Source organism: Giraffa tippelskirchi, chromosome Y (genome assembly GCF_054371585.1).
Source record: "Giraffa tippelskirchi isolate mGirTip1 chromosome Y, T2T-mGirTip1v1.2.pri, whole genome shotgun sequence".
NCBI classification, from domain to species: Eukaryota; Metazoa; Chordata; class Mammalia; order Artiodactyla; family Giraffidae; genus Giraffa; species Giraffa tippelskirchi.
Window position 1 is genome coordinate 11394684 of NC_137290.1, and position 12104 is coordinate 11406787.

At 44.2% G+C, this 12104-nt stretch overlaps 1 protein-coding gene across 1 annotated transcript in view; it reads left to right on the forward strand.

Annotated features, from left to right (window-relative positions):
* The first annotated feature begins 453 nt into the window (after positions 1-453).
* Positions 454-12104, forward strand: part of LOC145537702 (uncharacterized) — a 46130-nt gene continuing 34479 nt past the window's right edge. The window contains exon 1 of the mRNA XM_081568551.1: positions 454-517. Within this exon, the coding sequence (XP_081424677.1) occupies positions 454-517 (64 nt within the window). The remainder of the gene's footprint in view (positions 518-12104) is intronic.

Here is a 12104-nt window from a genome sequence, read left to right on the forward strand (position 1 = left end):
CCAAATTTTCTGGCATATTGAGTACAGTATTATTACAGCATCATAGCCAGGATTTGAAATAGCTCAGCTGGGGAATTCCATTGCCTCCACTAGCTTTGCTCATAGTGATGCTTCTTAAGGCTCACTTGACTTCACACTCCAGGATGTCTGGCTCTAAGTGAGTGATCACACCCTCGTGGTTATCTGGGCCATTAAGATCTTTTTTGTGTAGTTTTTCTGCATATTCTTGCCATCTCTCCTTAATATCTTCTGATTCTGTTAGGTCCAAACCACTTCTGTCTTTTTTTTGTGCCCAACTTTGCATGAAATCTCCCCTTGGCATCTCTAGTTTTCCTGAAGAGACCACTAGTCTTTCCCATAGGAAAGACCTGGCGTGTGGGTCTCTGGCACCCCAGCGGCATTAGGGCACTGAGTGAAGACTTGTTACTGAAGGTCATCCAGAGGACCCAACACATGGTGGCTACTAGTCGACACTACCCACAGTGCTTCTCCATAAATGTGGGCTACCACAAGGACAGTGAGCTTCTCAGCTTCCCTTGAATTTGATCTGGGATGTGAGTGAAACTGTCTCCTGAATTGTCTTCTTGATTTTCTGCTGTGTATTGGATTCTTTATCAATGACCATGCCTAGGACATTGCTTAAGGGCAGTACCATTCTCTCAAGAGGGCAGAGTAGAAGGACCTATACTCATCTTCTCCTGTGAGAACTCCAAAATAACAACTCTGCTGAATAACCATCGGAGGAGAATGTTGGATCCCATCAAAAATAGATACCACACATCCAAGGGCAAAAGACACGCCCCAGCAAGTTGGTAGGGGGGACAGAATTGCCTTTAGAATCAAATCCCATGCCCACTAGAGATGCTCAGAGGGTTCAAACAAACTTTGTGTGCACCAAAAGCCAGAGACCCCACAGAGAATGAGCCAGTCCTGACTTTGAGTGTTTGAGGGCCTCCTTTTAGGACTGGATCAGCAGTGGCCTGCTGCGGGGGCAGGGGCTCTGGGTGCAGCAGACCAGGTTCACGGAACATGTAGCATAAGCCCTCTTGGAGGAGGTATCCATTATCCCCCATTGAGTCACTGAGCAGATGACCCATAAACTGAAGAACAAGTATACCAAAGAAATTATCACACTGTTAAGAAAGTTCTAGGACCCATAACAGATTTCCCTACCTGGAGATCTGACAAAGGAACTGAGAAACCCTTTGACTTTGGAGGCCAGTGGAAGTTGATTACAGATCTTCCACAGGACTGGGGAAATAGACTCTTGGAGGGCACAAACAAAACACTGTGTGCACTGGGAGCCAGGGGAAAGGAACAGTGTCCCCACAAGAGACTGAGCTGCATTCCCCTGTGAGTGTCCTGGAGTCTCTGGTGGAGGCGTGGGTGAACAGTGTCCTCCTGAATGGTCAGGGGCACTGAATACAAGAGTGCCTGCAAAAGCCCTTTTGAAGGAGGATGCTATCTTCTTTACCCCTACCACAGTTTGGATAACAGCTCTGCTCATCAACAGAAAATTGGATTAAAGGTTTACTGAGCCTGACCCACCCATCAGGACAAGACCCAGTTTCCCCCAAAGTCAGTATCTCCCATCAAGAAGCTTTCATAAGCTTCTTATCCTTCACCATCAGAGGGCAGACAGAATTAAAACCATAATCACAGCATACTAACCAAACTGATTACGTGGACCACAGCCTTGTGCAACTAATGAAACTATGAGCCATGCCGTCTGTGTAGGGCCATCCAAGATAGTCGGGTCTCGGTGGAGAGTTCTGAAAAAATGTGGCCCACTGGAGAAGGGAAGGACAAACCACTTCAGCATTCTTGCCTTGAGAACCCCATGAACAGTATGAAAAGGCAAAAACATGGGATACTGAAAGAATAACTCCCCAGGTCATAGGGTGACCAATATGCTACTGGAAAAGAGTGGAGCAATACATCCAGAAAGAACGAAGAGATGGAGCCAAAGGGAAAGCAACATCCAGCTGTAAATGTGACTGGTGAGAGAAATAAAGTCCGATTCTGTACAGAACAATATTGCCTAGGAACCTGCAATGTTAGGTCCATGAATCAAGGTAAATTGAAAGCTGTCAAGCGAGATGGCAAGAGTGAACATCGTCTCGTTAGGAATCAGTGAAGTGAAATGGACTGGGATGGGCGAATTTAATATAGATGACCATTGTATCTACTACTGTGGGCCATAATCCCCATAGAAGAAATGGAGTAGCCCTCCTAGTCAACAAAAGAATCTGAAATGCAGTACTTGGGTGCAGTCTCAAAAATGACAGAATGATCTCTGTTCATTTCCAAGGCAAACTGTTCATCATCATGGTAATCCAGGTCTATCCCTCAACCAGTAAAGCTGAAGAAGCTGAAGTTGACCGAAAAAGAAACTAAAAGAAAAATGTCCTTTTCATCATAGAGGACTGGAATGCCAAAGTAGGAAGTGAAGAGATATCTGGAGCAACAGGAAATTTTGGCCTTGGAGTACAAAATGGAACAGGCAAATGCTAACATGAGTTTTGCCAAGAGAACACACTGGTCATAGAAAACACCCTCCCCCAACAACACAAGTGATGACTCTACACACGAACATCACCAGATGGTCAATTCCAAAATCGGATTGATTGTATCCTGTGCAGCTGATGATGGAGAAGCTCTAGACAGTCAGCAAAAACAAGACCTGGAGTTGATTCTCATTCGGATTATTAACTCCTTATTTGAAAATTCAGACTGAAATTGAAGAAAGTAGAGAAAACCACTAGACCATTCAGGTATGACCTAAATCAAATCTGTTATGATTATACAGTCAAAGTGACAAAACAGATTCACTGATAGACAGAGTGCCTGAAGAACTATGGACGGAGATTCATCACATGGTACAGGAGGCAGTGATTGAGACTACCCCCAAGAAAAATAAATGCAAAAAAGTCAACATGGTTGTCTGAGGAGACCTTACAAATAGCTGAGAAAAGAGGAGAAGCAAAAGGCAAAGGCGAAAAGGAAAGATATGCCCATTTGAATGTGGTGTTCCGAAGAAGAGTAAGGAGGGATAAGAGAGCCTTCCTCAGTGGCCAGTGCAAAGAAATAGAGGAGAACCATAGAATGGAAAAGACTAGAGGACATACTATAACAGCCTAAAATTTCACGTCTGTGGCTTCAGCTGGCTGATTTCCGTTCCTCACTCTTGAACTGAATACTTCGCTATGGACGAATGCCTCACTGACCTCTTTTTATACAACTATGATGACAGCAGCACTCTCATATGTTCAGTCAGTTATGAAATTTGAAATACTAGGTGTATAGAAATAAGATATATTATGTAGTCAGTATTGTGTAAAAACTTGCTACAGAAAAGTTAGTGTTCTCTAGGAGTAAACACTGTTAAGTTTAAAGATTACTATAAAATTTATTAATACACCTTTTCCATGAAACTAAAAGAATTACTCCCTATTGTCTCCGACTCTTTGCAACCCTATGGACTGTAACCCACCAGCCTCCTCTGTTGATGGGATTCTCCAGACAATAATATGGGAATGGGTTGCCATGCCCTACTCCAGGGGATCTTCCTGACCTAGTGATGGAAGTCAGGTCCCTTACTTCAGGTGGATACTTCACCATCTGAATTTACTGCCTCTTTTCCATAGTCATATAAAATTAGTTATGGATTATGATATACCCAGGTACCAGAGAAACCTCCATTTGAGAACATGATTTTATAATAAGGCTGTAAAATACCTGTCCAGACTGAGCTTCAGTAGCAAAATGCTGATGTTACCAATGTGATTTCTTATTTTACTACAACGAACTCAGTAAAACACAGTGTCATCCGAGGCACCATCCTTTAATGAACTTCTCAATACACAATAAGAACCCAGTGCATTTCTGTTTAATAAAGATAAATATATATAGCTCTCCAATCAAGAGAAGAAGCTAATATCTCCTTGAGAAACTTTGGGCCTGGAATCTAACCCCAAAGAAAGGTGAAAGAAGAAAGTAATCAAGTTTAGAATTGAAATGCAATAAAATAAACAGAGAAAGAAGAGAACAAAAGTTGAAAAAACAAAGTTAATAAGAATGGGGGGAAAAGTAGGTAAACTGAACAAACAGAAGGGGAAGAGAATCAGTTACTGAAAGGAGAACAAATAAGATGGTCTTGCTATGAAATCATACTAAATAAAGAAGGTTGTTAGGTACTTTGGACAAATATTTATGCTAAGAGAAGTTAAGTTGTGTGACACAGTCAAATTGCTATAAGAACAGACTGGCTGAAACAATTTAAAAAGTGGGAAAATCTGAGTGGACTTAACAACAAAGCAGATGAATTAGTAATCCTATTTTCCATAAATAAAAGCATAGAACCAGATATTTTTTAAGGTGTACTGTACCCAATGGTTTTCTGTGCATGTAAATGGGCAAATATGAAAAGCACAGGTGTACAATATATATTAGCCATCAGTTAAAGTGATATTTTGTGTGCTAAGCCGCTTCAGTCATGCATGACTCTTTGTGACCACTTGGAAGATAGACCACCAGGCTCCCTTGTCTGTGGGATCCTCCTCCAATGGCAATGGCAACCCACTCACGTAACCTTGCATGGAGACAGGAAAAATCAACGAATTTAATTCATGCACACAGAGGTCTCAAGGAAACGGGATGCCTGAAGTGACCAAAGCATGCTCAATCTATATGATTTTATCTTTAATAAAGATAAAATATACAGCTCTCCAATCATGAGAAGAAACTAATGTCTTCTCCAGAAACCGGGAAAAAAAATATCTAACCCCTAGGCAAGATGAAAGAGGACTCTGTATGATTTTTGGACAGATATTTATTTGCAGTTTTCACAAACAAAGAAGCGTGTGCTTGGAAAAGTACATTCATAGACAACTATAAGAGTTTGTTTATGTAGCTTTCTTACCCTTGAATTCCCTAACTCTGGGGACAAGGACTTTGTTTATCTAACCAGAAGCGAGGCGGCTGCGACGTCTCGGCGCAGAAGCATGGCCGAGAGGAGCTAGGCCGGGCCGGGGGCCGGGAGCCGGGGGCGGCGGCCGAGAGGGGCTAAGCCGGGATGGGGACAAGGATCATTTCTAGGCTCGTGCCATAGGGATGGTAACATCATATGAATTCATTTCCCACATGCAGAGGGAGGCAGGGGGCTGTAATATTTTTATTTTTCTTTTTAATCATTTTACCTCATTGACCATTTCCCAGGCTGGCTTTATTCAAAACAGTCAACATGCCAGTAAGGTATGTCTTGAGAAGCCTGCTATGAGCCCCAAGAGTGTCCACCTCTGCAACTTCCCTGGCAGTTTCGCAAACTCAAAGCTAAGTTGGAGGCTGTGGAGAGCAAAACTGGGTCAGTAGCTCAGTGTTAAGAGATCTGCAGAGAGAGACAAGAATGTAGGCTAGAATGAAGATGAAGGAACTGAAAAGAACAAGTCAAGTCAAAGTACACCTTCGCAAACCCTATTGAAACAGCTCTGCATTCCTGGGGGTACGTGAGTCCAATAAAACGGCTTTGCTTTACCTGACAAAAGTGTTTTCTTCACTTTCCATAAGTTGTGCATCATTTTCCTCATTTGATTTACATAGAAGCAGCAGTTTTAGTGAAACGATTCACAAGCTTTTCTAGGATGAGGAGTCAGGATGCTCAAAGCAAGTCTATTCGAGGATGACTGAGGCTAGGCTGTTAACTTGTGGCTGAAGCTTTTTCTAAGTTTGCATAGGGAAAAAGAACTGAACTCTTCTTCCACTAATATGGAGAGAGAGAAGATGGCTTTTCTAATTTACAGTCTCCAAAGACGGGGAATAAGATCCTGAAAACTGAAAGGAAATTAAGAGTTCTGATATAGTGTGGACTGTCTATGATTTCCCCGCTGAGACATTTATGGGGCAGAGATACATGAGCAAAGGAGCCAGGTTTTCTAATTTGACTGGAATTTAGGGTGGCAGAAGGACTCAGTTACCCAAGTCCCCATGGTCCTGACCATTCAGAGGGGCACTCTATATACATCATTGCCCCCAGCTGAAAAAGACCAGTGTGGTTGGTAGACAAGGATAGAATGGAACCTGTTATCTCCAGGGTCTGGTGTATTCCTTGATCTTTGTCATTGTTAATGCAAGCATCCCTATGCCTCCATTGTCCATGTGCTCCCGTGAGAGCAGAATGGGTTGCAAAAGAGTTGGTATAGGAGGTCTGAACTCTGCCATTGCCAGCTCTGTGGCCAAGTGCGTCTAACTTTTTGCACTGTTTCACCCAGATGCAGTTTATATATAGCCTACTGCAGTCACTTACAGTCCTTTTCAAAGATTTGAAGTGCCATTTGTGGTACACTCTTAAGTGTACCACGGTCCTGGGGTGTCACTAGGGATAGGCCTAGTATCAAGTTTGTTTTCACAGTAAAGGGACCGTTTTCATTTGTACAAGGGACAGTTCTTGAACTTCCACAGAGGTTATCCAAGATCCATCAACTCAGCAGAAAAAGAATCACAGGAACATTTTCTTAGCTGTGGGTTCCATAACTTCTTCATTCATCTCCCATATTTAGACCATCAAATGTTCACATCTGTAGGAACAAAGAATACTCCAGGTTCTTTAGCCAGTGTCTAGAGGCCAGCATGACTATCAGTCAGACCAATTTTGTCAGGCAGTGGTAACCTGGCATAAGTTAACAGTTTGGATTGTACTCTTTGTATTGAAAAAGTCAAAGTTAATAAGAGTACCAATGGGTTGTAAAAAGACTATTAGTATTGGAGGAGACGAAGTATTATGGACAGATACCAGCTGATAGTACGGGTGACTCTCTGAACATTCTCTGACATCTCACGTCTCAGGCAAGTAACAGTTGTTTGCACATATTGAAGCTTAGATCTTGGGGCTACCTGGCCTCATACATGTATTCTTAAGAGAATGAGGGAGGGTATAAGCACAACCTGATTAGTTTAGCTCCAAGTAAAAGGGCATCAACCCACTAGGTAAGCATGGAGCCCAGGGTGAATGCTACAGGGTGTATAGTGGCCTTGAGAACTTGACAAAATTTTGAGGAGAACTCATAACCTTGCTGAGAAAAGAAAATGAGTCACTCAGTCATGTCCAACTGTTTGTGACCTCCTGGACTGTACAGTCCATGGAATTCTCCTCACTGGACTACTGGAGTGGGTAGCTTTTCCCTTCTCCAGGGGATCTTCCCAACCTAGGAGTCAAACCCAGGTGTCCTGTACTACAGGCAGATTCTTTACCAGCTGAGCCCAAGGGAAGCTAAAATTTCTAGGCTAAGGTCAAAAGGGTGAGGAGGAGTTGGCAAACAGTTTGTGGCCTTTGGTCTTGTACAATTTGATAGATCTGATTAGATTGCTGTATTAATCAAATTATCCTTCTCTCTTTACTGACAAGACAGCAGTGTTACAGGGTGGGGAAGTACACCCTAGTATATCTGCTGTGAGAGAAGCTCTATCGTAAGGTTAATTCATCCCTCTGCATCTCTAGAGAGAGGCTATTGACTGAGCTACTGATGTAAATGGCTTATTATTTTTCCAGGTTATGCACACAGGTTCTGTCCTCAGTCACAACTCTACTTCAACTTCAGTTATCTGTGTGGCCCAGAGACTACTTAGGACATCTTGTAAACATTCATCTTCAGAGAAATGTAAATCAGGATGAATTTTTGTTAAGCAAGTGGCTTCATCAGAGGGGAGGGAAATAAAACTTTTTTCTGAAAGTATGTCACCATCTAAAGGCTGGTTCTGCCAGTTCTTCCCAGAGCACAGAGTTCCTCATACTTGATCTCCACCCTGAATGCCTTTTGGATGTGTTTAAGCAGCAGTTTAGTTGCACTCACCAGGGACACAGTCCTTGTAGAGGCAGGTGGCCAGTGACAGCTTTTAGCTGGCGGAGATAAGAATGCATCAGGAAACACATTCACCCCATCCCACTAAATCTGTATATAAAATCTCACGGGCTCTAAGACAGCCCTTGGTGAAGGCCTGGAATTGTGGGGTCAAAGACTGTGCAAATGCAGAGATCTGGGAGACAACCTACCTCACAGCATAGTGACTTCCCAGACATACTCTTTCTGCATCTAGGTTTTCACTCTCAGATTCCCAAAACTCCTTGACCTAAAGCAGAATGAACCACCCCATGGTGTTCGACAGGGTCAGTGACCAAGATGAAGACTTGCTTAGCTGCATAATCAATTTGAATGTCAGGGAGGAAGACTGACAGAACAAGTTTGAGTAGAAAAGGGGCAGAGAACACAGTTTATCTGGAAACAGGCCTCAAAAGAGCTTGTTCTACACGTTACCCAGAATCATGGGAGAACAGCACAGTCACAAGAATTTCTCTAGGATCACATGACTCTTGCAGAATAACTTTGTCTTCCGGATGATCACTGTGTATTGTCAGGTTAGCTCCACTCTGTGGCCCACTGTGGAGAAGATGGTGGTGGCAGAGAGTAGGCAAAATGATCCAGACTCTCCTCCACATTTTCTTTCCTCCAGGACATAGGTTGCCATGTTCTCCTGCAACTCAGTGGGTCTTGGATAAGAAGTTGGGGCCTGAAATGCAGGCCTAAGCACCAGCTGATTCTCTGAGCTCTCCAACATTTTCACTCTCTTCTTTCACTTTCATCAAGAGGCTCTTTAGTTCTTCTTTGCTTTCTGCCATAAGGGTGGTGTCATCTGCATATCTGAGGTTATTGATATTTCTCCCGGCAATCTTGATTCCAGCTTGTGTTTCTTCCAGCCCAGCGTTTCTCATGATGTACTCTGCATATAAGTTAAGTAAGCAGGGTGAGAAGACACATATATGGCTTATAAACACATGAAAAGATGCTCAGCCTCACTCATTATTAGAGAAATTCAAATCAAATCTACAATGATGAGAGAAAAAGATGGCAGAGGAGTACATGGATGTGGAGTACATCTCTCTTCATGAATACATCAGGGATACACCTGCAGATACATAAGTGCATTCAGAACACCAGCTGAGAGTGGACAGGAGTACCGGACCCGCAGAACAGAATAACTAGAACCACCAAAACTCAGTAGGACAAGGGAACTAGGGGGAAACACAGGAGTGTTACTAGGAATGAACCTGCCCTCAGAGGGTGGTGTAACTGAGAAGTGTTCAAGTCTGAGAGTGAAACAACTGATCTGTGGCAGCCTAAATGAAATGAGAAACAGATAGTCCTTGCTGCGGCCATACATACCCCAGACATGGATGCAGATGCCCTAGAAGGCACATAGCTGGGAGCCTGAGCTTAGGGGTTGTGAAGCCATCCCAGGGTGAGGGATTAACTGTTATTAACTGTGGAGAGATGGACTGCAGGGATGTGAGGCAGGAGATCGTGGTTGGAAATGCCTGTGGAGGAAAAGCAGGCAAGCATGGAAGCAAGGCAATACTACTGAGTCTTGTGTAGGGGGTGGAGCCATCACTTTAGCCTCTCTCTCCCCACATGCCAGTGTAGGCAGCTGAATAATAAAGACTGTGGCCCATCAAGGACCTGACACACTTAAATACAGAGTAGACCCTACCCAGGGTGCTCCTTTAAGTGACTGATGTGCCAAACTACAGAGTAGGACCCGAGCCAGGGAGTCCCCTCTACGTGCCTGATGTGCTAACAACAGGGAAGGACACCAGGCAAGGGAGCTCTCTAAGTGGCTGAATGGGTGAGGCTATGAAGAAAGACTAGCCAAAGAGGCATTCTGATCAGCAGCTACCAGAGGCTCAAAAACAGACTCTGATATGGTCATAACTCCTGCAGCTGAGGCAGTCCATGTTCCTGCACACTTGGCACTACCAGGGTCCCTGTGACCCAAGCAGCTGCACCACCTTCATGCTCATCCCTCACTGGGGTAGAACTGCCACAGGCAAAAAAAAAAAAAAAATGTCTTTCATCAATGCACGTGGGGTCGTTTAGGTCGTGTCCAACTCTTTGTGATCATGTGGACTGAGGCCTGCCTGGCTTCTCCGTCAGGGGGGTTCTCCAGGCAAGAATACTGGAGTGTGTTAGCCAATACTGGAGTGTGGTTACCATACCCTTCTAGAGCACGGTATTGCCTGCTGCCCTATCTGCCAACTCCTCTGAATACCTGTTGCTGCCAGAAGCCCTGTGATCCAAGCAGCTGTACCACCTCTGCCCCTTGCCCTCACTGGGTCAGACCCAAATCTTCCAAGGCAGCCTCAGAAGCAAACCCCAGTGGATGACGCACACACAAGTTCAGTTCAGTTCAGTCCCTCAGTCGTGTCCGACTCTCTGCGACCCCATGAATTGCAGCACGCCAGGCCTCTCTGTCCATCACCAACTCCCGGAGTCTACCCAAACCCATGTTCATCGAGTCGGTGATGCCATCCAACCATCTCATCCTCTGTCGTCCCCTTCTCCTCCCGCCCCCAATCCTACCCAGCATTAGGGTCTTTTCCAATGAGTCAACCCTTCGCATGAGCTGGCCAAAGTATTGGAGCTTCAGCTTCAACATCAGACCTTCCAATGAACACCCAGGATTGATCTCTTTTAGGATGGATTGATTGGATCTCCTTGCAGTCCAAGAAACTCTCAAGAGTCTTCTCCAACACCACAGTTCAAAAGCATCAATTCTGCGGCGCTCAGCTTTCTTCACCGTCCAACTTTCACATCCATACATGACCACTGGAAAAACCATAGTCTTGACTAGACGGACTTTTGTTGGCAAAGTAATGTCTCTGCTTTTAACCATGCTATCTAGGTTGGCCATAACCTTCCTTCCAAGGAGTAAGTGTCTTTTAATTTCATGGCTGCAGTCACCATCAGCAGTGATTCTGGAGCCCAAAAAAGTAAAGTCTGACACTGTTTCCACTGTTTCCCCATCTATTTCCCATGGAGTGATGGGACCAGATGCCATGATCTTAGTTTTCTGAACGTTGAGCTTTAAGCCAACTTTTTCACTCTCCTCCTTCACCTTCATCAAGAGGCTCTTTAGTTCTTCTTCACTTTCTGCCATAAGGGTGGTGTCATCCGCATATCTGAGGTTATTGATATTTCTCCCGGCAATCTTGATTCCAGCTTGTGTTTCTTCCAGCCCAGGATTTCTCATGATGTACTCTGCATATAAGTCAAATAAGTAGGGTGACAATATACAGCCTTGACGTACTCCTTTTCCTATTTGGAACCAGTCTGTTGTTCCATGTCCAGTTCTAACTGTTGCTTCCTGACCTGCATACAGGTTTCTCAAGAGACAGGTCAGATGGTCTGGTATGCCCATCTCTTTCAGAATTGTCCACAGTTTATTGTGATCCACACAGTCAAAGGCTTTGGCATAGTCAATAAAGCAGAAATAGATGTTTAAAACCAAAATTGGAACCCAGGGGCACTGTGGGTAAGGAAGAAGACCCAAATCCTTCCCACCAGCTGTACAAGCTGCAGATTAAATCCATGTGATCAACTAGGTAGGTTCTGTGTCCACAGATTATATAAAAGGAGCATTGAGAGCTCCCACAAAAGAAAACACACTACTTTTGATAGCTGTAGATACTGGAGGCAAGAACACACGGGAGTAGGACCAGATTAGAATCTGAGCTTCCCTCACATCAGGTCCAAAGACTAGCACAGAGTTGGAGAGTATTCTAGGGAGATGAGGTGAACTGTGGCTCCCAGTAAAGGAAAGGACCCCGACAGCAGTGACTCAAGAAAACACTACTACTATATAAAAGGAACATTGAGAGCTCCCACAAAAGAAAACACACTACTTTTGATAGCTGTAGATACTGGAGGCAAGCACACACAGGAGTAGGACCAGATTAGAATCTGAGCTTCCCTCACATCAGGTCCAAAGACTAGCACAGAGTTGGAGAGTATTCTAGGGAGATGAGGTGAACTGTGGCTCCCAGTAAAGGAAAGGACCCCGACAGCAGTGACTCAAGAAAACACTACTACTATATAAAAGGAACATTGAGAGCTCCCACAAAAGAAAACACACTACTTTTGATAGCTGTAGATACTGGAGGCAAGCACACACAGGAGTAGGACCAGATTAGAATCTGAGCTTCCCTCACATCAGGTCCAAAGACTAGCACAGAGTTGGAGAGTATTCTAGGGAGATGAGGTGAACTGTGGCTCCCAGTA